The sequence below is a fragment of the Sinocyclocheilus grahami genome, unplaced genomic scaffold (genome assembly GCF_001515645.1).
Source record: "Sinocyclocheilus grahami isolate Dianchi unplaced genomic scaffold, SAMN03320097.WGS_v1.1 scaffold1208.1, whole genome shotgun sequence".
NCBI classification, from domain to species: Eukaryota; Metazoa; Chordata; class Actinopteri; order Cypriniformes; family Cyprinidae; genus Sinocyclocheilus; species Sinocyclocheilus grahami.
In genome coordinates this window covers 32,683-60,347 of record NW_015506387.1, presented here as the reverse complement: position 1 = coordinate 60,347, position 27,665 = coordinate 32,683, and the positions used below count along the sequence as shown (strand labels likewise).

At 41.1% G+C, this 27,665-nt stretch overlaps 3 protein-coding genes across 4 annotated transcripts; 2 read left to right on the top strand and 1 right to left on the bottom strand.

The window, feature by feature from the left end:
- Positions 1-1,489: 1,489 nt before the first annotated feature.
- Positions 1,490-15,886, top strand: LOC107568027 (zinc transporter 10-like). Its single transcript, XM_016253856.1, has 6 exons — positions 1,490-1,796; positions 3,668-3,887; positions 8,852-9,337; positions 10,254-10,397; positions 10,902-11,141; positions 14,902-15,886. Exons 1-6 carry the CDS (start codon positions 1,656-1,658, stop codon positions 15,189-15,191), a joined length of 1,521 nt encoding a protein of 506 aa, XP_016109342.1. The 5' UTR covers positions 1,490-1,655; the 3' UTR covers positions 15,192-15,886.
- LOC107568031 (zinc transporter 10-like) lies at positions 8,459-10,315 on the top strand. The gene is made up of 2 exons (XM_016253859.1): positions 8,459-9,337; positions 10,251-10,315. Exons 1-2 carry the CDS (start codon positions 8,863-8,865, stop codon positions 10,253-10,255), a joined length of 480 nt encoding a protein of 159 aa, XP_016109345.1. The 5' UTR covers positions 8,459-8,862; the 3' UTR covers positions 10,256-10,315.
- Positions 15,887-17,869: 1,983 nt separating the features above from the next.
- On the bottom strand, positions 17,870-27,610 carry lclat1 (lysocardiolipin acyltransferase 1). 2 transcript variants are annotated; one of them, XM_016253865.1, is made up of 6 exons: positions 27,411-27,610; positions 25,464-25,637; positions 23,902-24,100; positions 23,682-23,828; positions 20,459-20,575; positions 17,870-19,325 (listed from the first exon to the last, which is right to left on the bottom strand). In XM_016253865.1, the coding sequence occupies exons 2-6, from the start codon at positions 25,626-25,628 to the stop codon at positions 18,835-18,837; spliced, it is 1,119 nt and encodes a 372-aa protein (XP_016109351.1). In that variant the 5' UTR covers positions 25,629-25,637; positions 27,411-27,610; the 3' UTR covers positions 17,870-18,834. The 2 variants fall into 2 exon arrangements, with proteins under 2 accessions (XP_016109351.1, XP_016109352.1); XM_016253866.1 differs by having other exon boundaries at positions 25,464-25,632.
- Positions 27,611-27,665: the final 55 nt, after the last annotated feature.

The window sequence follows — 27,665 nt, the reverse complement described above, 5'->3', positions numbered from 1 at the left end:
TTGTGAGGTCTGTGAGGAGTCATGGGTAGTGAATTGAGTCACAACTTTAGTGTTGTCAGAAAAAGCTCCTTTCTTCAGTGGTTGAAGCGCAGCTCTGTATTCATTTAAACACCAGCAGCTCATGATCCAGTGTTTTCAGTGTCTCAGAGATGCTCAGGTTTATTATTACTATAGTAATATATTTATTAAATTTTTTATTTATCATTATTATAATTATTATTGTATATTCACATTGGCTGTGCTCCATTAAAACATCAGTGCCGTCTGACCCTCCTGTGGCGGTTTGTCACCTTTTCCACCCCGATGTGTTTGGGTCCCTGAATAATGACATTTGTATAATTGGGCTCGTGTTTTATGACTGTGTGTGTGTGTGATTGTGTGTGTGTGTGTTTGTGAGTTTGTGTGTGTGAGTGTGTGTCTGTGAGTGTGTGTCTGTGAGTGTGTGTCTGTGAGTGTGTGTCTGTGAGAGTGTGTCTGTGAGAGTGTCTGTGAGAGTGTGTCTGTGAGAGTGTGTCTGTGAGAGTGTGTGTGTGAGTGTGAGAGTGTGTGTGTGTGAGAGTGTGTCTGTGTGTGTGTGTGTGTGTGTGTGAGAGTGTGTGAGTGTGTGTGTGTGTGTGTGAGAGTGTGTCTGTGAGTGTCAAGTCTGCTGATGTACAGCACATACACACAGAGAATTGAAATTGCATTACTCTCAGACCCTTGGTGCATACAGATAACATAGATACAGATTAAATACAAAATACAACTATACAAATAAGGTAAAATGTAAATATATATATATAAAGCACAAGGCATATGGCAGATAGAGTGCAAACCAGTAAAAGTAAAACAGTGCAGATATAGTGATTGTAGTGCAAAAGAGCTTATTTCGACTGATTAAAGTGACAGTGTGTGTGTGTATTTGGGAGGGGGGAGTGGGAGAGTCCATCAGAGGGTCAAAGTTCAGAGGTGCGTGGTGCAAAAGAGGGGAGGGGGGGCAAGGTAGGGAGGGAGTTCAGCTTCCTGACAGCCTGATGGATGAAGCTGTCCTTCAGTCTGCTGGTCCTGGCCTGGAGACTCCGCAGTCTCCTCCCTGATGGCAGCAGACTGAAGAAGCTGTGTGTCGGGTGGGTGGGATCACCTGCAATGCAGAGGGCTTTGCGGGTGAGATGGGTGTTGTAGATGTCCTAAAGGGGGGCCTTGTAAGCTCCTCTCTGTGTGGTGTAAATAAAGTCCAGAGTGTGTCTGTGAGAGTGTGTGAGTGTGTCTGTGAGAGTGTGTGTGTGTCTGTGAGTGTGTGTGTGTGTGTGTGAGATAACGAAGCACTTTGACGAGACTTAGCTCAAGCATTTTAGAATGACAAAACTAGCATTTGATCGGTCCAGTTTTATTCTGTCCCATCGCAGAGTCGCGTGTCTTTTTTGATGCGCATTAAGGAATTTATTCTGTAAAAGTGTTTCCATCGTAGTTTATGCGCATGTTTTTTAACGGATGAGAAATGTATCCTACTTAGTTAAGCGCATACGTTTGTTTCTGCACATTTTTAGAATTTATGAGCATCTTGGCGTTTCCATCCAGCCTTTTTTCATGCAATATCCCAAAAAGTGCATAAGTAGGCTGATGGGAACATAGCTAACTCTGCGTCTCTGGCTCTCACAGGTGTGTCTGTGTGGATCATGGGCCGCATCTTCTTGGATCACATCGGCGGCACGCGCTTGTTCTCCTGCGCTAACTGCGACACCATCCTGACCAACCGCTCCGAGCTGATCTCCACGCGCTTCACCGGCGCCACCGGACGAGCCTTCCTCTTCAACAAGGTAGATATCGTCTGCACTAATATCGTAATTGTTGTTTTAACGATGTGCGATTTGACATTATCCAGTATTTTGCAAAAACCAAACAAAACACCTACAGAGTCTAGACTAGTGCGCGTTTAGAGAGCGTTCTTTCACTGCATGATTCAGTCTATTACAATACATTTAGAATGATCTAAGACATGGGGGCAGAAAATTTATATATTTATATATACTAACCCTAACCCAGCATGATTACAAATGTGATATTGATTTTATATAATAGTTCAATAAACAAGAATTAATATTAAGAGGCTTAAGTTTTAGACGCAATATTCCCTGTTTTTGTGTTATTTCTCCAACAGAAATAATCCCAAACACATCCACAGCAATGTTTTGTGTCTCTGAGCAACACGACGGTGATTCGTTCCTGAATTAATCGATCGTTTAAATGATTCGGTTCAATCGCAGTGACTCACTTATTATCAGTGACTTGCTGCCACCTGCTGGCGGATTTAATTTCACATTTAAAGTGGTTCATTTAAGGCCGGGCATGCACTGTGTTTTCAGTCTCAGTTTATGTGCTCGCACTGTGCGTGTGAAATACAGCTGCGCAGACGATGACAAGTGTGTATGGATCATAGCCAGAGATATCTTGAACAAAAAAGCATCAGGTGATTTGTCATTTCCAATTAATGTATTACCATTATTATCATTATTATGGTACTTTTATTCATTTGCACCACAATAATTTCATATCTCATAACTGACGCGCGGATAATAAATGATTAAATTAGCTTACTCCTCATTGAAAATGATTTAAAACATTTAGAAATATTACACAATGAATAGGCCTATAATTAAAATTGTCTAAAATAGCCTATGTGTCCGAACACTGTAATAATCAGTCATCAATGAAAATAAGACCTTTATTAGCCTACAAAGAAATTTCAAAAACAACTTGTTTAACACGAAATACTGTTGTTGTTGTTTTTTCACTACGTATATCAGCCATAAGAGATGGTTTAAAACTGAAATATTTATAATTTTGCGACGTGTTTGTCTTTATCACTAATTAAAAATAACTATTTTATCAAAAGTTCTCCCTCTTTTCGATTTCTTTCTTGCTGTATTAAAGATTAAATAGTTAAAGTTCTATTTTCGCGCAGGCGCAGTGAGAGGCGCAGAATCGGACAGAAATCACACATTTATGCCCGGCTTAAGGCAGATTGCTCGTTGTATCCTTTCATATTAAATTAAATAATAAAGCAGTATTTCTGCATGTGTGACCGCAGGTTAAACACATTCATGTCCTGCATTAATCAGTGTGTAAACACATCTAAATATCACTTCAGACGCAGCTTCTGTGTTTCCTCTGCGCTGCAAAGATGCATTTCATTGATGCTGATTTCATTTGCTTGCTAACAGCCCAAATCTCTTATTATTCTGATTCACTGATTACATCTGAGAAATTGACACAAAAGATGAGACACTTTTAGAAAAAATGGCTTTATAAAGGTAAAAAGTGTTTCTAGTGATCCTGAAGAGCTTGATTATCTGGATCAGGTGTGTTTGATTAGGGATGGAGCTAAACTGTGCAGAGCTGTGGCCCTCCAGGGATTGAGTTTGAGACCACTGGTCTAAACTTATTGGAAAAGATTAATTCCTCTCAGTGTGAACTGACCAGCACACAGAATATGAAGAATATAAACACTTTAGGAGTCAGCTGTCCACCGCAGTCCGTAAGATATCAGCACAATAACACACTCTCTCAGAAAAAATCCCAGAAAATATGGAGATATGATTTTTTGTCAGTATCACACACCCCTCGAGCGACTGGCCGTGGCTAGTGCGCGGCGCTGATGCTAACGCTAACGTCCTGTGATGTGTTTCAGGTGGTGAACCTGCAGTACAGTGAGGTGCAGGACCGCGTGATGCTGACCGGCAGACACATGGTGCGAGACGTCAGCTGCAAGAACTGCAACAGCAAGCTGGGCTGGATCTACGAGTTCGCCACCGAGGACAGCCAGCGCTACAAGGAGGGCCGCGTGATCCTGGAGAGAGCGCTGGTGCGCGAGAGCGAGGGCTTCGAGGAGCACGTCCCGTCAGACGCGACCTGAGAACCAGCGCTCGCTGTGACTCTCAGGTGTTTGTTAGGCCAAACCCTGATTTCAGCTCTGTAGATTCACCCGAAAACATGCACCGCAGGTCGAGAGCTTCAGATGCACAAACAAACAAACGCGGCACGTAATGACCACACCATCTGCTCACCAAGGGATGCCAGTTCAGATTATTTGACAGAAATGCATATGATCATGGCTTCTTTTGCTGTTTCACACATTTTTCCTCCGTAATTATGGAGTTCTGTTTGTGCCAAAAGTGTAGACTGCTTTGTCTATGTCTGCTGTTATTGCTGTTGTTTTCTGTTCATGCTTTAGAAGTTTGTGCTCTCAGTGAACGTTCTGTACGGATGTCCATATAAACAAACAGAATTTGCTCAATAATGAGTTTCTCACCATTTTTCTAAAACTCTGAATATTATGACAATATATGTGATGGCTATAGATTGATTAATGCAAAAAAAAAAAAACAATGCATCTGGAAGTTTGAGAACTCTTTTTGGGAAAATCTAATTCTGTTTGTTTATCTGGATGTTTGTAAAATATTACAGAATGTAAAGCATAGCACTGAACTGAAGAAATGACATAAAACAACAGCACTAACAGCAAACAGACATATATCATGTACGATCCACTTTTGGCACAAATCTAACTCCATACATAAGATCTCTTGTGTTGTTGGAATAACATCTCCACCTTCACCGGGAAACCAAGGGTTAATGAATGCACCGGATGAAATGATGTAGATTTCTCCACAAATTCTCTGTTTGTTTCCTTAAAAGTCGAGGACAATTGTAAAGCCCTCTTTATCATCCTTTAATACCTCGTCCGTTTCTGCATCTGTGGTTTCTCTACACTCATGTGACCAGACAGGTTCAGGATTTCAGGCTGAAGAGATCTGAAGGTCTTTCTGGTTGAGCTGCATTCACTCAATCTGTGCTCCGTAGTCAAACAGCAGCCTGTATTAGATCACAGCCGCTTCAGAAACGACCTTCCTTTGCTCTGTTGGAGAGGAGTGTGTTATTATTCACTGATTCTCGTGTTCATTTGTGATTTCTTCGAGACTTTGTGGATTCGTCGGGTCTCTAAATCTCCTCCGTTCTGCAAGTTCCTCGCATGCTTCTGTTCGGTGTTTGCTTCTGAAGAACCAGCAAGAGCGTTTCTGCTTCTCTCTATCTGTCCTTTGATTAAAGCCGCTTCTGTTCATTATTGTATTCCAGAGCTCAGTTGTGTGTTTAGCATGAGGTTCATTGTGTTATATTTGATGTCCGACTTGAAGAATAAATCATTTGCTAAAGTGGAATTGCTCTTCCTTCCCAGTATTTCAAGAAATCAGTAACACTTTACCATAAGATTCCATTTATTAACTAACATCGAAAAACACTTCAAAAATATTAATTCATTTTAATGTTTATTTCTGTGCATTTACTAATACCTGATTAAAGTCAAAAGCTGTATTTATTATTATTATAGGTGTCCCTGCAGCACAGAAGCAGTGTTAAGTCGCTGGGGTATATTTGTAGCAATAGCCAACAATACATTGTATGGGTCACAATTATACATTTCTCTTTTATGCCAAAAATCATTAGGATATTAAGTAAAGATCATGTTCCATGAAGATATTTTGTAAACCTCCTACCGTAAATATATCTAAACTGAATGTTTGATTAGTAATATGCATTGCTAAGAACTTCATTTGGACAACTTTAGAATCAGAATCAGAAAGAGCTTTATTGCCAAGTATGTTTGCACATACAAGGAATGTGTTATAGTGTCACAAGCTTCCAGTACACGGAGACAACAACAACACACAGATAATAAAAGTGAGATGTGAATAAAATACACATGCATAAATATAAACCACAAAAAAAATAAAAATAAAATTGTATGTACAGGTGTGCTATAGATGGAATAGAATAAAATAAGTTGTAGGGATGTACTAGGGTTTAGGGTGATAAATAAGTATAAGGTTATTGCACATACTGTACTTTAATTGCACAATGGGAGAACATTAACTGTTCATGAGGTAGATTGCCTGGGGAAAGAAACTGTTCTTGTGCCTGGCTGTCCTGGTATTCGGTGCTCTGTAACGCCGACCAGATGGCAAAAGTTCAAAAAGGAGATGGCTTGGATGTGATGGATCCAGAGTGATTTTCTGAGCCCTTTTCCTCACTCTGGATGTATACAGTTCTTGGAGGGTAGGCAGGGGGGCACCAATAATCCTTTCAGCAGTCCGAACCGTTCTCTGTAGTCTTCTGATGTCTGATTTTGTAGCTGAACCAAACCAGACAGTTATTGAAGTGCACAGAACAGACTCGATGACGGCTGAGTAGAACTGTTTCAGCAGCTCCTGTGGCAGGTTGAATTTCCTCAGCTGGCGAAGGAAGTACAACCTCTGCTGGGCCTTTTTAACAATGGAGTCAATGTGAGTGTCCCACTTCAGGTCCTGAGAGATGGTGGTGCCCAGGAACCTGAATGACTCCACTGTCGTTACAGTGCTATCCATGATGGTGAGTGGGGGGAGTGCAGGGGGGTTCCTCCTGAAGTCCACGATCATCTCCACTGTTTTGAGGGTGTTCAGCTCCAAGTTGTTAAGACTGCACCAGACAGCCAGCTCTTTAACCTCCTGTCTGTAAGCAGACTCGTCTCCATCCTTGATGAGACCGATGACTGTAGTGTCATCTGCATACTTCAGGAGCTTGACAGAGGGGTCTTTAGAGGTGCAGTCATTGGTGTAGAGGGAGAAGAGCAGTGGGGAGAGGACGCAACCCTGAGGGGTGCCAGTGCTGGTGGTGCGGTTGTTGGATGTGAAAGAGCAGCAGAGTTAGAAAAATCCTTATTTGTCCGGGAGAGCAGAAGGAGTTCATCCGTTTTGTTGGGTAGAGAGCGGAGGTTTGCCAGATGGATGCTCGGCAACGGCGTTCTGAAGCCATCGTAAGGATGATTTTCGTAAAAGATTTTTTTGCACCCTCAGATTCCAGATTTTCAAATATAGTCCTATCCTAACAAACCATACATCAATGGAAAGCTTATTTATTCAGCTCTCAGATGATGCATAAATCTGACCCTTGCGACTGGTTTTGTGCTCCAGGGTCACATTTAATATAGCTGAGCTGACATGAGCTAGCAATGAAGAATTGTATTTTTATTAACTAACAAATATTTGTAAATACTGTAACACATGCATCACTCATTGTTAATGTTAGTGAATGCACTGGGATCTTGTTAAGACTGAAGCTCAGTGCTGGTGTTTTGTGCTCCAGCAGATGGGAGTAAAGCTCAGTGTTTGCTCTAACTACAGGTGACCGACGGGTTTCATCTTACATTCAGTGTCACTCCAGCCCTGCACACATACTGTACTCCTGCTGCTCCGCACACAGACATGCAGCGAGACACAGAATACTGCAGACGGCTTTAAAACCAGCCAGACACTAGACAAAACCATTGCTTTTACATGCACTGCTCTGTCGTGCTCCATCTCATGTCTCTTCTTTCAGAAAACACCGCAAATACACCGTTAAGTGTTTGTTTTATTGCACTTTATCTATTTGCGTCATGCCATATCTTTAAAGCGTTTTACATTCAGCAAACTTTAGTTTTATTCCTCTGAAGGTTTGTTCAGATTTCATTCACACTGATACAACATTTCACTCCTAAAGACGTGGTGAAAACGTGTTTGTTTTCAGTCTGTTGACAGTATTTTCTGACAGAGAGAGAGATCCAAAAGCTCCTCTGGAAAAACCTTTAACTCTCATATGTCAACAAACTCAAAGAATATTAAACCTGGCTTTAGTTCATGTTCAGATTTATTTTCTGGGAAGGTATGCAAATGAGTGCGTGTTTAATTAGAAAATGCCTCATTTGCATGTTGAAATACAACTTTCCAGAAATCCTGTAATACAAGTTATTTATTGAACTCAAGTGTCCTTAACAACAATGTACTTACATTTAAATTAATAATTTGAAATGCACTTATTGTGTACATAGGCTACATGTTTTTACATTGTATTTCTATATGAAAATACCATGCTGTAATTACACCTTTTTCTGGGCTTGCATCTATATTTACACTGTTGAGCTAACCTCGATCCTGTAAAGCAGCACCTAACCTAACCCAGATCCCACCTCAACTCAACAACACAACAGCTGCATTTTACTGAACAATTCATATTAGGGCTGCACGATTTTGAGAAAAATCATAATTGTCGATTTTCCCTTGAAATTGTAATTGCGATTATTAATTACGATTATCACAATTTACACTGAGTGATGTTTATACCATTGTTTGATGCAACTGCATGTATTTTTATATAAAAAAAATAAACAAGCTGAAAACACTCTAACTGAAAAACCTTTAATGCTTTTCTATAATATTGAGCCTCAAATGTCAAATATACATCGGATTGGTTTCTTCTTTAAATTATAAAAAAGTTAAAATATGAATGGTATTATAATGTTATACTAAAACTAAAATAATGGAAAACCCCTAATAGCCTATTTAAACACACCTAATAGAATACGCTTGCACAGATTTCATTTGTTTGAGGACAGGAGAAAAAAAATCTTGCCAAGTAGAAGATTAGTAAGTTCATTAGATAAGAAAGGTTTATGAATCCAGACGAAAGTCTAGCTCGTGTGTGCCAAAGGCTGTTTAATGTGTGACTGCGTTTACAGTACGCATGATGCTGGGTGGATAAACAACCCCGCTGACCTGCATGGAACTAACTAACCCTTAGAGCGCAGTCTGTCAGCAGAAAAAGCCAGCTGGATGAGTGTCCAAAGGTGACAATGAGAAGAATCCGGCGACGCGCGCTGTTTCGGGTGTGAAGAATCCTCGCAGGAGTCACTGGAGACCTGAAGCGAGTCATCAGCGCGTGCAGAAGTGCCAACTCATGATCGGCGACGCGAGGCCGACAGGTGATGAGACTGAGAGCTCCGCGCATCTCCATCCGAGCTGAGCGCACGCGATCATGGGGCGCTACAGCGGCAAGACGTGCCGCCTGATCCTGATGCTGGTCATCACCGTCATCTTCTTCGTGGCGGAGATCGTGGCGGGGTACATGGGCAACTCCATCGCGCTGGTGTCGGACTCCTTCAACATGCTGTCGGACATTCTCTCGCTGTGCGTCGGGCTGACGGCGGCGCGGGTGTCGCGTCGCGCGGGCTCGGGGCGCTTCACGTACGGCATGGGCCGCGCGGAGGTGGTGGGCGCGCTGGCTAACGCCGCGTTCCTCGCCGCGCTCTGCTTCTCCGTGTCCATGGAGTCGCTGAAGAGGCTCGCCGTGCCGCAGGCCATCGATGACCCGCCGCTGGTGCTGATCGTGGGCTCGCTGGGGCTCGCGGTGAACGTGCTCGGGCTGCTGATCTTCCAGGACTGCAGCTGCCTGCGCGCGACGCGACGGAACGACGCTCCTGTGCCGCGCGACGCGGAGGAGGAAGAAACAGGTGCTGACCCTAACGCGTCGTGTTTGCTCTTTTGAGAGATGCATCTGTCTGCTGTGTGCAACATCTGATAAACGCCTTTACTAAGTTAGTTTAACGTTTATTCTAAATCAGAAGCACTGAAGACATTCTCTAAATCTGACAGCGGGGTCTCTGCGGGTCTCAGCTTTTCACTGAGCAAGCTCTTTAAAGGTCTTAAATCACAGCATAAAGTCATGGAATCATGGCATTCAATTCGCTGCATCTTCCTCAGTGTTTCTGTCTTGTCTAAACATGCCTAAATCAAGATGCATTTACTGGAGATGCTAAATGAAATGATTAATTCTGACAAATTGATCAAAATGAAGAGAGTTTATGATTAAAGCAGGAACAGATATCTGTCGTATGAGGAATGAAAACTAGTTTTCCCTTTGAATTAAGATGATTTTTGGCAGATATTTTACTTGTTTACAGATACTTTAGATACTTGTTTTAATCATAAACTCTTAAAATTGTGAATATGAAGTAAATGTATCTTGATGTAAGAATCTTCAGGCGTTTGCACCAGAAAACAAGACAGAAGTGCTGATGAAGAACTGCGTGATCAGAAGTTACAGTAAAAGTTATTTCAGTATATTTTTTGTCAAATGAATTAAAGTAATGGAGATGTGTTGGACGTTGTTTAAGACTGGGTCAGATTTTCTTTACTTGGTCTTAAATGGACCTTCTTCAAACCTGCAGAAACCATGTGAAGGGAAACGTCTCGTAACAGCAAATGCTCTAAACAATATGTCTTCCAGATGAAAACACATGCATTAGACGTCTCTGCGATGCACATGTTGCATCTGGGACGGATCTGCATGCATTATTAAAGTGCAGTGTTGTGTGGCCTTGTACTTTGGTCGTATAATCTGAATAATCTGCTGCTGGAGAACAGCGTGACGGATGTGTGAGCCTCAGGCAGAGCTGGCGCTTTGTGTTTGTCCTGGATCTTCAGAAGTGCACTCCACACTTGTGCTTTCTCCGTCCACAGGCCTGCAGGAGAAGAAGGCTGGGAGCGAAGGGCCTCCTCTGAACATCCGGGGTGAGTGAGTGAGTGAGCCGCTGTGCTTTAGTGTTCATCAGCAGTGTTTCCAGCACACTGTCTCTCTCTCTCTCTCTCTCTCTCTCTAACATTACAGCGTAATATTTTCTCACTGACTGCTCTCAACATTGGAATGCACATGAATACAAACAAGTAATAATAGCAAAAAAGGGAATAGAATATATAGCAAAAACTATAAATAGTAGCAGCAGTAAATCCTTTTTGATATACAATTATTTGTGAATTAAAGTATGCTGAAGTGTTGCTAGTATGTGCTGCATGTGCATTTGTGTGTGTGTGTGTGTGTGAGATGCAACGTGTGTGTGTGTGAGTGTGATCTCTCTCTCTCTCTCTCTCTCTCTCTCTCTCTGTGTGTGTGTGTGTGTGTGTGTGTGTGTGTGTGGTCTTTTTTGTGTGTGTGCTCTCTCTCTCTCTCTCTCTCTCTCTCTCTGTGTGTGTGTGTGTGTGTGTGTGTGTGTGAATGGCATGTCTCTCTCTCTGCAGGTGTGCTGCTGCATGTGTTGAATGACGCGCTGGGCTCAGTGGTGGTGGTGGTGGCCTCGGCTCTGTTCTACGTGTGGCCTCTGGCCCCTGAGAGCCCGTGTAACTGGCAGTGTTACGTGGACCCCAGTCTGACGCTGGTCATGGTGGTCATCATCATGCTGTCAGCTGCTCCTCTGGTCAAAGAAACGGCTGGGATCCTGCTGCAGATGAGTCCCCCTGATCTGCCGCTCACCGCAGTCTGTGAGTTCACATTCATGTCTCTGTGCACTATAGAAATCCATCCCAGTTCACGTATTTATGCACTATTCTGTGAGGTTTTTTAGTATACAGGTGCAAATAAATGAACTTTTCCACGACATTCTAATTTATTGAGATGCACCTGTAGATTGTGCAATCAGTATGTTCACACTGGACTCTTCTAATGTCAGGATGATGCACTTGATTAGCCGACAAAACCAAGTGTGGAATATTGGACACTTCATGCGTTCAACCGTCGCAGCTTTAATTACTCGAGGACTGCTGCTTTAGTACACAGAATAGTGCATAGTGTAGTGTGTCAGTCTGCCAACACAGTCTGGTTCACCACATTAACATGAAGGATTTTTTTTTTTTCAGTTTCTTTTGCACAGGCCGTTCACAACCAGAATGAATACTCTAATGATATTATTAGCATGCAGACTGATGTTTATTGTTAATTTTCTAAGTACACTGCAGTTTTGTCATCTGTTGCTTTAAAGGCACAACAGACTCGTGTGATTGGTTACGACGAGCAACACTGTAAGACACGTGAAAAGAATCATGGCGCAACATTGAGCAGATCTCAGTCTAATACTGCAGTCAACTCTTTTCATTTCATTTTCTTCGCGACAGCCGTCCTGAATTTAGTTTAACTGTACAGCAGCACTTTTTTTAGTTTCTACAAGCAGAAACTGAGGATAGTGCGGATATTACGTCATTGATAGGCGACAATGACCAGGGACAAGCCATTATTTAAAGGGGTAGTTCACCCAAAAATAAAAACTCTGTCATTAATTACTCACCCTCGTGTCGTTCCAAACCCGCAAGACCTTCGTTCATCTTCAGAACACAAATTAAGATATTTCTGATGGAATCCGAGAGCTCTCTGACCCTGCATAGACAGCAAGGATCCTTACACGATCAAGGCTCAGAAACGTAGCAAAGAGATCGTTAAAATAATCCATGTGTTCAACCGTAATTTTACGAAGCTACTAGAATACTTTTTGTGCACAAAGAAAACTAAAATAACGACTTATATTCAACAATTCGTCACCTTATAGTGCCATTTTGGAGAGTAAACAGTACCTTACACGGTTACGTGAACCACAGACACCGTCAGAGGCGTCTTACCTGGGCTAAGGAGAAGGAGAACTTGACTGTTGCCCAGTGGTCCAAAGTCCTCTTTTCAGATGAGAGCAAGTTTTGTATTTCATTTGGAAACCAATTTCGTAGAGTCTGGAGGAAGGGTGGAGAAGCTCATAGCCCAATTTGCTTGAAGTCCAGTGTTAAGTTTCCACCGTCTGTGATGATTTGGGGTGCAATGTCATCTGCTGGTGTTGGTCCATTGTGTTTTTTGAAAACCAACGTCACTGCACCCGTTTACCAAGAAATTTTGGAGCACTTCATGCTTCCTTCTGCTGACCAGCTTTTTGAAGATGCTGATTTCATTTTCCAGCAGGATTTGGCACCTGCCCACACTGCCAAAAGCACCAACAGTTGGTTAAATGACCATGGTGTTTGACTGGCCGACTGGCCAGCAAACTCACCAGACCTGAACCCCAGAGAGAATCTATGAGGTATTGTCAAGAGGAAAATGAAGACCAAAAAACCAAAAAATGCAAATGAGCTGAAGGCCACTGTCAAAGAAACCTGGGCTTCCATAACATCTCAGCAGTGCCACAAACTGATCACCTCCATGCCACGCCAAATTGAGGCAGTAATTAAAGCAAAAGGAGCCCCTACCAAGTATTGAGTACATGTACAGTACATGAACATACTTTCCAGAAGGCCAACAATTCACTAAAAATGTGTTTTTTATTGGTCTTATGAAGTATTCTAATGTGTTGAGATAGTGAATTGGTGGGTTTTTGTTAAATGTGAGACAAAATCATCACAATTAAAAGAACCAAAGACTTAAACTACTTCAGTCTGTGTGCACTGAATTTATTTAATACACGAGTTTCACAATTTGAGTTGAATTACTAAAATAAATGAACTTTTCCACGACATTCTAATTTATTGAGATGCACCTGTAGATTGTGCAATCAGTATGTTCACACTGGACTCTTCTAATGTCAGGATGATGCACTTGATTAGCCGACAAAACCAAGTGTGGAATATTGGACACTTCATGCGTTCAACCGTCGCAGCTTTAATTACTCGAGGACTGCTGCTTTAGTACACAGAATAGTGCATAGTGTAGTGTGTCAGTCTGCCAACACAGTCTGGTTCACCACATTAACATGAAGGATTTTTTTTTTTCAGTTTCTTTTGCACAGGCCGTTCACAACCAGAATGAATACTCTAATGATATTATTAGCATGCAGACTGATGTTTATTGTTAATGTTCCAAGTACACTGCAGTTTTGTCATCTGTTGCTTTAAAGGCACAACAGACTCGTGTGATTGGTTACGACGAGCAACACTGTAAGACACGTGAAAAGAATCATGGCGCAACATTGAGCAGATCTCAGTCTAATACTGCAGTCAACTCTTTTCATTTCATTTTCTTCGCGACAGCCGTACTGAATTTAGTTTAACTGTACAGCAGCACTTTTTTTAGTTTCTACAAGCAGAAACTGAGGATAGTGCGGATATTACGTCATTGATAGGCGACAATGACCAGGGACAAGCCATTATTTAAAGGGGTAGTTCACCCAAAAATAAAAACTCTGTCATTAATTACTCACCCTCGTGTCGTTCCAAACCCGCAAGACCTTCGTTCATCTTCAGAACACAAATTAAGATATTTCTGATGGAATCCGAGAGCTCTCTGACCCTGCATAGACAGCAAGGATCCTTACACGATCAAGGCTCAGAAACGTAGCAAAGAGATCGTTAAAATAATCCATGTGTTCAACCGTAATTTTACGAAGCTACTAGAATACTTTTTGTGCACAAAGAAAACTAAAATAACGACTTATATTCAACAATTCGTCACCTTATAGTGCCATTTTGGAGAGTAAACAGTACCTTACACGGTTACGCCGTTTACACTATTTACACTTTGATCTGAACGTAAACACGGTATCCGCGTACATATGTTGCATACGTTGTTTACATATTGTGCCTTTAAATGCTCATGCTCTTTAAAGCAGGATGGATTCTGATTGGCTGTCGATGTTTTTATTGTTCAGCAGCTGGAAATAAATCATTCTGAAAGAGATTCCAGTGAAATCATTCATCTGTGTTGCTATTGTTGTAGTTGTGTGGACTCTGCTATTCTTTTCCATTTAAAACAGTTTTCAGAACTTTAGCATTATAGGTATGTGTTTTAAATGGGCCTTTTAACTTAAAAAATGGTGTAGAAACAATTTGTTAGTTTCACAAATAATTACAAAAAATGACAGATAACACAATTAAACAAACTGAAATATTTAGACAGACAGAAATAGTAATTTGTTTGTAAAACTGCTTGCAAAATTCTGTAGAACTATTTGTCTTGTAAAATGTACAATTTACAACTACAGAAAACTACAGTGTATTTTACAGTGTGGGGTTGAAGGACATCTCTGTAAACATACTGGCCACTTTCTGCCAGGACATTTGTTGAATGACAAAGAAACAGCAAGTAACACATTGAATTAAATGTGAATTTTAAACTGTATTTTCTTGTAGTTTAACTTGTAATGTACAACATCAGAAGATACATTTTTACACTGAGGGCCAAAGGGAATCTCTGGTAAACTGTAAGGTTTTTATTGTTGGTGTCTCACAGTGCTGATGCTGTGTGTCTCTGCTTGTTTGTGTGTCTCTGTCTCAGTGGAGAGCGTGTGCAGACTCCCCGGCGTGGCCAGCGTTCACGAGGCTCACGTCTGGGAGTTATCTAAAGGACAGAACGTGGCCTCGCTGCACGTCAAAGTGTCTGCTGACCTGCAGGACCCGGCTCTTCAGACGCAGATCCAGCAGCTGTTCCACCGCGCAGGCGTCCACAGCGTCACGGTTCAGCTGGAGCGCGCCGACGGAGAGATGCCCTGCTGTCCTCCTGCCTCCAGAGACGTGAGCGAGAAACAGAAGCAGATATCAGCCAAACACAAGAACACCAAGTTCTGAAGCCGTTTCTCGACCCGGCCGGTTCCCATGATAATGCACAGAACAAACAGAACTCGTGTTTAATTCCTCCTCACGAATTGTGCCTCACTGCCCTTTCAGACTCCAGCTAATGATTCCTAGTAATTGTGCTTCGTTAGTTTGAGACGTGAGTCTGGTGGAAGAGGAGTCTGGTCAACACGGTGCCTGATGGAATCCGGATCATCAGTCTAATTAATCAGCATCTTATTTATTGCTCTGAATGAGAGACACGTCCAGCTCATATTTCAGCCCAAAACAACAGGATAAAAACACATAATCAAGCCAAAGTCTCGTGAGTGAGTAAAGAATGCAAACATGATAGTATTTGCCGTAGTGCCTCTAATGCTTATGCTGATATATGTAATAAATATCTGTATTACAGTAATATGCAATTATTGTTTCAAAAATATTTTTTAGTTTCTTTTGATTTTGGGGTGAAATTCGACCTGGACATGGTTTCATGAGATTCGTTCCAATAGCATATTTACATTCCGTATTGTTATTTATGACCTTTTGCTCTTAATAATCTTTATAACTTCTTGGTAATTCAGGGAAACTGTTGTTGTTGTTGTGGTGTGAGAGTGTGTGTCTTTGTGTGAGTGTTGTATTTGAAAGACAATCAAATGTACTTTAAAACTGTATACACTAATATTAAACATTTTGGTTGAAATCAAATTTAGCCTTTCTAAGCAAACAGATTTGAATGGATGTGAACAGTGAACTGCTCTGTTTATTAAGATGAAATTCACCTGTTGATCGGCTGTTGTGTGGAGAAACATCTTTCATGACTGCAGCAGCTTCAAACTCACATCAACTCTAATCACAGGTGTTCATAATCACCAGCTGATGAAGCACTAGAGGGCAGCAGAGAACACACACACTCACACTCAAACACACACATTCACACTAACACACACACTTATCACACACACTCACACTCTTAACACACTCACACTCACTCTTAACACACACACACTCAAACACACTCACAACACTCACACTCTTAACACACACTAACACACACACTCAAACACATTCACACTAACACACACACTCACTCTTAACACACACACTCACACTCTTAACACACTCAAACACACACACTCACTCTTAACACACACATACTCAAACACACACACTCAAACACACTCACACTCTTAACACACACTCAAACATTCACACTCACTCATCATACACACTCACACTCTTAACACACTCAAACACACATACTCAAACACACACACTCAAACACACTCACAACACTCACACTCTTAACACACACTCAAACATTCACACTAACACACACACTCACTCATCATACACACTCACACTCTTAACACACTCAAACATTCACACTAACACACACACTCAAACACGCACTCACACACTCCTGAACATGAAACAGACGTTTCTCTGTCAGTTATTTTATAATACTCCAATCTGAAGCTCCACTGATGATCAGTAAAACACATGACAGTGTCAGGACATTAATAATGGAGGAGGCTGAAGCTGTCACTCTTTCCATGCACTGCTGTTCAGAGAAACCATTAAAGCTTCCAGGAAAACAGCAGAGAAACTGATGAACCGGGCTTGTGTCTGGATGAGGTGATAGTGAGGCGGTGAAGAACGACACTGATCTGTGTTTAAGGTGACATGAAACCTGCTGTTTCAGATCCAAAACACACTCAAGAAGTGCATGTGTAAAGCTGTGCTAAAACACAACAACCAATCAAACTCAGACCTACAATACTCATTAAACATTAAATGTGAGTGGAGACATCATCATCACAGATTCAATACAGGCAACTATCATCAACAAATCAAATGAAGACTTGAATAAGAGCTGAGGAAAACCAGTTCATGACAAACCCACGCTCACTTTAATCTGCTCTGACTCAGATAACACAGAAGAGGCCAGCTGCCGGAGCCGTATGTAACGAGTCTGACGGTGTTTCCAGTGATCTGCACTCTGTGAGAATCCTCATCACATCGCTTTCACAACTCACGGCTTTCTGAGCTGCTTCATGGAGCTTCTGTTAGAAGTGTTTGGAAAGATGCTTGATGAGCTGAACGATCAGCACAACAACAAAGCTGCCTCCGAGACGTCAGTGCTTTATCTTTGTGAGGAGCTCAGATTACAGCTGATTACGGTGCTGTTCTTCAATCAGCTGATCTCAGCAGAAGACTGATGTGTTTGTGTTTCCCGTCACTGACATCATCCTGCATCCCGTTACTAAGCAACCCCGGAGCACCATCTGTCGTCACGGCAACCGCCTCACCCTCAGACCTCTGGTGATTTCCTCCATCAAACCTCAGTCTCATTCATTATTAACCGATAGATTTCATAGTATTTTAGCTTTCTGATATGTTTGGTTTGAATATGCAAATGAGGCGTTATCTAATTAAATGTGTACTATTCTCTACACATTTCCAGAATATAAATCTGATCATTGTATAAAGTCAGGTTCATAATTTTTGTTTGATTTTGTTGACATATCAAAGGTTTTTTCCAGAGGGGGTGGATTTGGATTTCTCTTTTTATCACTCCATAAATCTGAAAAAACTGTACACAGACAGAAAACAAACATGTTTGTAGGAGTAAAATGTTGTATAAATCAGTGTGAATGAAATATGAACAAACCTTCAGAATACAGAGAGGAATAAAACTGTGAAGAGAAAAAACTTTGAAATCTACAGACTCGGATAGATAAAGTGTGATGCTTTAATGTGTGTTTTGGATGCTTTCTTTCCTTTAGTCTGAAAGAAGAGCAGAGCAGAATCTCCAGACGGAGCGCAGTCTGCTGCTAAACATGCTTTACTCACGCGACACACGGCTGAGCTGTTCATCTGAACTGGACACAGCTCACGAAGCAACAGAAGATGGATTTATTGGCGTGTTGATTATGATTATGGTTGGTTACAGTGAATATACCTGAGTGATCGTGACACGAGGAACACGCACACAGTGAGCCGGTCCACACTAACCCAGCACACACAGGTCAGAGGTCAGGGTTCGGTCAGGTCTTATACGGGTAACTCAGTCCTGATTTACACGAGGATTGTCTGGGAACCTGCAGCCATGCATGCGGAGAACACGCAACACGCTCCTGATGCGCATCAATACACTGGGCTTTTCCTTTTTCACCAGCGCTCGAAGCTAATGTGCTATGGCTGCGCTCCGTAACTATAAAACATACACAGTGCTGGACAAAATGATTAGAACACTAGTGTTTCCAGCAGCTGAAACTGGTTTGAAGTCAGTCTATCTTTTGCTGTAGTGTGACTCCAGACAGACTGATGAGGATCAGATCAGAGCTCTGTGTGCAGCACTAACATATTACAGTTAACAGATATTTCCTCCTGACACACTACAGCAAAAGATAGAAATAACTGACTTCAAACCAGTTTCAGCTGCTGGAAACACTAGTGTTCGAATCATTTTGGCCAGCACTGAACACCAAATAAAATATCGTAATTCTTTAAAATATGGCTGTAAGTGGATAACCCGAGCTACTAAAACAGGACGAAACACAAAGCGCTGAAAGAGTTAAGAGACGAGATTGGCGTTCGCAGTGATGAATGCTGTGTTTATGATGTTTATAGTGTGATCTTCTCCTGGCGCGTCTCAGTCCTGCTTCACCTGTGCTCCGCTCCAGCGCCGGTGGCAGGCCAGCTCCATCAGCTCCACTCCACCCGTGACCCGCTGCTGACACAGGAAGAAGATGACCATCAGCAGGAAGTAGAGTCTGAGGGGGGTCCAGAGCCACAGGCCGGCGCAGCAGAGCGTGATGAAGCTGCTCCAGTACAGCAGCGACGCAGCTTTGATCAGCGCCACTCTCAGCTGGCTCTTACAGGGCGGCACGCGGGCCTCGGGCTGGTCGAAGCGGCGCGGCTCGGAGCGGTAGAAGGCACACAGACGCTGCTCTTTCTCTCGCCAGCGCTCCTGACACCAGCGCTGCAGCTGCTCCGCGCTCGAGGGCAGACACGCCGCAGAGAAACGCCGCACGTGGAAGTGGATCTCTCGCGGGAACAGACCCAGGAGCAGGTGCCGCTCCGTCTGAGGGATGTTCTGAGGATACGCCACCGTGATATCATGCACAGCGTCCAGATTATCACCTGTCCACGGAGATAACAAGCATCACTCACAGCTCACACAGCACTCACTGATCTCACATTTACATTCATGCATTTGACACGAGACGCGACGCACTACCAGCCAAACCTTTCTTAACAGGAAGATTTTTTATGCAGCGCGCTTATAATACACAGAATCTTATCATGCACTGGTCTGCACACTAATCTAGCTTTCATTATGGCTAAATGTATCAATATAGTTAATGTAGCTAAATGTATCAATATAGTTACAGTTATCATCATTATATTTTAAGTTATTGTCATTATACACGACCAGTCAAAGGTGTTGAACAGTAAGATATTTAATGTTTTTTAAAGAACTCTCTTCTGTTCACCAAGCCTGCATTTATTTGATACAAAATACAGCAAATAGAGTAAAATTGTGAAATATTTTTACTATTTAAAATATCTGTTTTCTGTGTGAATCTCTGTTAAGCTGTAATGTATTTCTGTGATGCGCAGCTGTATTTTCAGCATCATTCCTCCAGTCTTCAGTGTCACATGATCTTCAGAAATCACTATAATATGCTGATCTGCTGCTCAGAAATATTTATTATTAATATTATTATTATTATCATTGTTTACAACAGCTGAGTAGAATTTTTTCAGGTTTCTTTGATGGATAGAAAGTTCAGAAGGACAGCATTTATCTGAAATAGAAATCTTTTGTAACATTATAAATGTCTTTATCATCACTTTTGATCCATTTAAAGCATCCTTGCTAAATAAAAGTATTAATTTCTATAATTTCTTTCCCCCCCAAAAAATGATACAGACTCCAAGCTTCTGAATGGTGGAGTGTATAATGTTACAAAAGCTTTTTATTTCAGATAAATGCTGATCTTTAAATCTTTCTGTTCATCAAAGAATCCTGAAAAAAAATGTACTTAACTGTTTTAAATATTGATGATGGACTTCATCAGTTCCTGCATTCCCAGGGAATCAAACCCGTGAGCCGGGTGTTGCAAGCGTTACACTCTACTCTATGAGCACACTTTACAGGGTTTAGGTTGAGCTCGTTTGTGAGCTCTGACGAACATCCACGCTGGACTCGCTCTCTAATTCGATCCTCTGAACTAATGATGCAGAACACGCGAGCGCTGATGACCTCTGACCTTTCCGCAGCGTGTCGACGATGAAGGTGAAGCCGGTGGTGCGAGGATGAAGAACATACTCGTACTTGGGAAGCCCGTTTTTCTCGGCGAACTCGTCGCTCCTGGCGCGGGTGTTTTCTGCACAGAGACATCGATGAAAACAGATTTCACACAGACCTTATAATAATGAACAAAACTCCAAATGAACTCAAATGTGCTTTTAACACACTATCTCTGTAATGTATTTAGTCAGCACTTGTAGTACACTTGAACCATCTTTCATACACTAGTACACTCAAGTGTACAATTCATTTTAGTTCATATACTATATATTTAGTTCAGCAATAGCCAACGATACATTGTATGAATCAAAATGATACAGTTCTCTTTTATGCCAGAAATCATTAGGATATTAAGTAAAGATCATGTTCCATTAGGGCTGGGCGACATGAGCAAAAATTCACATCTCGGTATTTTTTGGCTGATTTGGGGTATACGGTATATATCTCAGTATTTTGTTTCTGAATTAAACAAATAAAGTGAATGTAAGCATGTAGGCATATATTATGTGCAAAAGAGGGTTAAAATCACGTTACATTCTAACATTGCAATCTAAAAACAAAAATAATGCTTTTAAGCAGAAGTTACATTTACTAAACTAAAAACAAAAATAATAGAAAAGCAGACTAATTGTTATGAGAGTTAGTGCTCTCATACAAATACACTTGTAGGTTAAAAATTCTACACGTCACATTTATTGTCCAACTACAAATATTTCAGCAAAATGTATATTTTAGGCAGAGTCTGTCTGGCGCTCGTGCTCTGAAGTGAAGTTTAGCGGAGAATCCCAAAGCAAACGCTCATGCACTTCTGACAGCAAAGCTGAAATACGTCCATGGCTTTCTAACATTTACAGACGTATATGTTATGAATATACCTGTGAAATATAAGTGATGCATTCAGGAAACCAGCTCAAACACTTTAAACAGCGGCACACGCCGCCTTTCTGTCAAAGCCGCTTTAAACTCATCTATAAACTATAGGCTTCTATATCTTACAAGCCTTTTAAAGCCCTTCATATAAAGCGTGTCTAGAACAAACTGTATTAAGCACTTTCTCCGCAGCAGCTCAGTCTGTCCTCCCTAGATATTGTTCAGATGTGCTCGTATCAAACTACTGTATATCGATATTAATGGTATTGCTTCATACCGTATCGCTAATAAAAAATATATTGATATATTGTACAAACTCGATATACCGCCCAGCCCTGTTCCATGAGGATATTATGTAAATTTCCTACCATAAATATATCAAAACTTTTGATTAGTAATATGCATACAGACTTTTAAGAAGGGATGGATGTTTGCTTCAGGGATAGGCCAGGTAAGTGAAGTTATATTATCTTGCTGTGTGCGTGTCGTTTTGCATATGCAAAAATGCATACTTTTCAACATACTAAACCACCAGCAGGTGGCGGTAAGTCACTAAATGAGTGAGTCATTGAGTCATTGATTCAACCGATTCGTTCAAACGCTGAATCGTTCAGTAACTAAACACCGCCGAGTGTTTGGAGAATGTGCGATACTTCTGCTGTGATTCTTGTTTGGAACTATACTCGTTGGTGAAACAGAACAAGACAGTAAATATTGTGTCTAAAATGTAAGTAACTTAATAACTACTTGACTAACTACCGTTACTTGTTTATTGAAGTAAAATCAATGTAACATTTGTAATCGTGAGAACATTCAGCAAAATAGCTCCCTTGGTATGTTACTGAACTATATCATGTTATAAATATACTACACATTCTGAATTTGTAGCTCAGTGTGTTTCTTCTGAGTCAACAATTCACTAAAAATTTGTTTTTTATTGGTCTTATGAAGTATTCTAATGTGTTGATATAGTGAATTGGTGGGTTTTGTTAAATGTGAGCCAAAATCATCACAATTAAAAGAACCAAAGACTTAAACTACTTCAGTCTGTGTGCATTGAATTTATTTAATACACGAGTTTCACAATTTGAGTTGAATTACTAAAATAAATGAACTTTTCCACGACATTCTAATTTATTGAGATGCACCTGTATGTGTGCTGAGGACCCGCGGTCACTAGAGGTGTGTGATATATATCGTCTGCGGAAATATCGTAATTGTTATTTTAACGATGTGCAATTTGACATTATCCAGTATTATCGCAAAAACCATTCAAAACACCTAAGGAGCGCACGCTTACATTACGTGAAGTCTAGACTAGTGCGCATTTATAGTGTGTTCTTTCACAGCATGATTCAGTTTATTAAAATGCATTTACATTCATCACAAATTCAAGATATGGGGGCAGAAACTGTATATATTTATACCACTTCATATAGTTAATCAATTTCACACGACGAGTGCTGTTTTTTACAGCAGTTCAATAAACAAGAAGTTAATTAAGAGACGCCATATTTCCTGTTTTTTGCTCTATTTCTCCAACAGAAATAATCCCAAACACAGCCACAGCACTGTTTTGTGTCTCTGAGCAACACGACGGTGATTCGTTCCTGAATGAATCAACCATTTAAATGATTCGTTTGAATGACTCACTTATTAACAGTGACGTGCTGCCACCTGCTGACGGATTTAATTTCACATTTAAAGTATCTTTTTATTATTTAACTAATTTCAAATATCAGTATTCAGTGTTTTATGTTTAATATATCAAAGCAGTATTTCTGCATGTGTGACCGCAGGTTAAACACATTCATGTCCTGCATTAATCAGTGTGTAAACACATCTAAATATCACTTCAGACGCAGCTTCTGTGTTTCCTCTGCGCTGCAAAGATGCATTTCATTGATGCTGATTTCATTTGCTTGCTAACAGCCCAAATCTCTTATTACTCTGATTCACTGATTACATCTGAGAAATTGACTCTTTTAATAGACACTTTTAGAAAAAAAAATCCCCATAAAACGTAAAAATTCATTTAAACGTATTGGAAATTATTAATTTCTCTCAGTGTGAACTGACCAGCACACAGAATATGAAGAATATAAACACTTTAGGAGTCAGCGCAGTTCTTAAGATACCAGCACAATAACACACTCAGCACAATATCATCTGATTATCGTGATCGATAAAATCCCAGAAAAGATCGAGATATAATTCTTTGTCAGTATGGCAGACCTCTAGCTGCCCCGGTGTCTTCACTAGTGCTCTGCAGGTGCGTGGCAGGCCTGATGCGCTTGCTCAGTGTCTCTCACCGGTGAGGTCGGTGCCCTCGGGGAACAGCAGCAGCTGCAGCGGCTCCTTGATGTGGCAGAAGTACTGCAGCATGTTGGCCATGTGAGCGCGGTCTTCCTCCCAGCGCCGCCGGATGAAGATGAAGCAGGCCACCTGCATGGCCCAGCCTGCGCACACACACAGGGACGCCGTCACGCTCGCCCCGGGGCTGCTTCATTGGTAATGACTGTGTGGACTCACCGAAGCCGGGCACAGCCTTGAGCGCCGCTTTGAGGCAGACCTTCTCCAGACGCAGGTAGCTGTAGCGCAGCAGACAGCACCACAGGAACATCCAGTCCAGACGCGTGCGGTGGTTCATGATGATGACGGTGCGCTCGCCGGGAACGAAGCCATCGCCCGTGATCACCACCTTCACCCCGAACACCAGCTCCAGCAGCGCCTGCGCACACACACACACACACACACACTAGCAACGCACAAATAACACATGCATTATCAACAACACAACACTTAAAGGGTTAGTTCACCCAAAAATTTAAATTCTGATATCCTTGCTTCTGTGTCTGGGAACATTGCAGTTGCGTTGCTGTCTATGCAGAATCAGAGAGCTCTCGGATTCCATCAGAAATATCTTAATTTGTGTTCCGAAGATGAACGAAGCTCTTACGGTTTTCATTTTTGGGTGAACTATTTTTTTGGAGCCTTTCTGTCAATTCTTTGATTCTTTGATGAATAAAAAGTAAAAAAAAACAGCATTTATTCAAAATAGAAATATTTTCTAATAACATGATTCTATACTATCACTTTTTTATCCATTTAACACATCCTTGCTAAATAAAAGTATTAATTTCATTTAAAATAAAAGAAAGAAAAAATGTACTGACCCCAAACTTTTGAACACGACTGTACATTGTAACACAACATTTCTATTTTGAATAAACACTGTTCTTTTTAACTTTTTATTCATCAAAGAATCCTGAAAAAAGTATCACAGGCCTAAAAAAATATGAAGCAGCAACAGTTTCCAGCTCTGATAATAACCAGCATATTATACTGATTTCTGAAGATCATGTGACACTGAAGACTGGAGTAATGATGCTGAAAATACAGCTGCGCATCACAGAAATACATTACAGTTTAACAGAGATTCACAGAGAACACTGGAATTTTAAATTGCAATAATATTTCACAAAATTACAGTTTTGTTCCGTATTTTTGATCAAATAAATGCAGCCTTGATGAGCAGAAGACACTTCTTTAAAAACATTAAAAATATTACTGATTCCAAACTTTTGAACGGCAGAGTATTTATAAACAAACAAAAACAAATGATTTTTAAGTTTAACTTTGATTAAATAAAACTAAACCTGGCCTCACTTCATTAAAAATATATTCATAAGAATCAACAAAAACATTGTTTCATCAAAATATGCTTCAGATCAGAGTTACTTTAGAAACACTAGTTTTTATTAATATTTTGAATTAGTTTTTATTTTATATAATTATATTAGGTTTTAGTCATTTTGTTGCATGTTTGTCATTTGCATGTCTTTTTAAAAGTGCGTCTATTATTATGTTTATTCTTTTTTAATTATACTAAATAAAAATGTGAAATATTACCTTGGCAACTAGCAGAATTAATTAATTTATTTTTATTTATTTCAATTAAGGTTTTATTTTATTTCAACTTCTAAGTAACTAGTTATTAATGTTTTTGGTTTGAGTTTCAGTGTTTGTGACTCCCGGCTCCGGACGGCTAATAGTGACGCTCAAGCCGTGTCCCATGATGCCGAGCGGCGTACCACTGGTAGGGTGAACCAGGTGGCCACGATGCGGTCGGTGACCCAGCGGTACCAGGCGGGCGAGAGCAGCATGAGCGGCAGAACCGGACCCAGCATGAAGACGCTGCCGAAGAAACTGCCCAGAAACAGAGTGAGGAGGAAACACAGGCCCCTGAGGGACACCATCGTCCCGTCCTGAAACACACAGCACAGAAACATTTCAGCTGTGCTTTCACAAGCTCTCTGTGACGAATGACTGGACAGGTGAAGGTATTATCATCTCCTCACTATCTGTGTGACCAGCCTTTGTGCTGACCGCTATAACTCCCCGCTGACGACCCGTCACGCACGTCGCTAAATACTGACCTCAGGGTCTCCACACGATCTGCTGGATGTACAGCGGTAACTGAGGATAAGGATTACAGTAATTGGATGGAGGTAATTAATGACTGATTCCTGAAATGGAAAAACACTGGCAGAAATCTTCTGAAAGGAGTCGGACACCATCCCAGTGACAGCTTTTGTACCTTTTCTCTGCGAGTGAATGTGCTGACGAGCATTTATGATCAACTAAAATACTCACTAATGTCATTTCTATTGAGTCTTGTGTGTCATGAATTTATGTTTACACATTTCTAATGATTTTAACTGTATAATATTAACTTTAAGTGTAATATTGAATATCACACTACAGTTAAAATTGTAAGTATTAATTATAAGCATTATTAATATTGTTATGACGTGCCTCAAGTATGCTAGTCTACATCAAATTAAGTGTACGTCTTTAAAGTTTGACAAAAGATTATTAAAATGTGCTTTAAGTAAACCGTTTAATGTGAGATTATTACAAAGTGCGCTTTTTAGAAGCGTGTTAGGAGAGTGTCTCTCTTTAAGTCCTCTGCAAGTACAGTTTTTTTTTAAATATGTAAGATTTGAAGTACACTACAAGTGCGCATTAAATACAATCAAGGGCACTTCTTTTTCACAGGAAGGGTGTCTATAAACCTCGATCAGTGAAGCTAGTCTGCAGCCCCATCTCTTCATCTTCATGTGAAATATGACAGAAATATGACAGCTGCAATCACAGTTTATCACAGTATGACTGAGAAATGAAGCAGCCTAACATGCAGTTAGGGTTTGAATGAAAAACACTGGATGAAACACTGACAGCAGCAGATGACGCGTTATGACGAGTTATGGAGAGTTATGGAGTGTTATGAAGCTCTATGGAGCATTATGTAGAGTTATGACGAGTTATGGAGAGTTATGAAGCGCTATGGAGCATTATGGAGAGTTATGACGAGTTATGGAGAGTTATGAAGCGCTATGGAGCATTATGGAGAGTTATGAAGCACTATGGAGCATTATGGAGAGTTATGACGAGTTATGGAGAGTTATGAAGCGCTATGGAGCATTATGGAGAGTTATGACGAGTTATGGAGAGTTATGAAGCCCTATGGAGCATTATGGAGAGTTATGAAGCACTATGGAGCATTATGGAGAGTTATGAAGCACTATGGAGCATTATGGAGAGTTATGACGAGTTATGGAGTGTTATGAAGCGCTATGGAGAGTTATGAAGTGCTATGGAGTGTTATGAAGCACTATGGAGCATTATGGAGAGTTATGAAGCGCTATGGAGCATTATGGAGAGTTATGACGCGTTATGGAGAGTTATGAAGCGCTATGAAGAGTTATGAAGCGCTATGGAGCATTATGGAGAGTTATGACGCGTTATGGAGAGTTATGGAATTATGAAGCACTATGGAGCATTATGGAGAGTTATGACGCGTTATGGAGAGTTATGATGCGTTATGAAGCTGCACACTTGTTGGAGAATGAATGAATCGTGTGTGAATGCGTCTCTAATACAGCAGTGTTCATCTGTCACCGATCATCAGAGCAAAAGATTATTTTGTGCATCGGGTGATGTGAATCTGCTGACAGTGTGCGCCGTTATTTACTCACTTCAGCGCTTTGCGTTCACAGGAGTGTGAGTATCAGCGGCGACGACATCCGAGCATCTTCCGTCGAGAGAAACCGCCACAGCTGAAGCTACTTCTCCTCAGATTGAGCGCGACACAGAAGACGCGACGCGAAATCGCTGTTTACACTGGAGTCCATCATTATCCTACCTTCACCTCTGAACTTCCGCCTCTGACGACACGACGCTCACCCGACCAATCACAGACAACTTCCGAACTGCTAAGCCCCGCCCCGTCA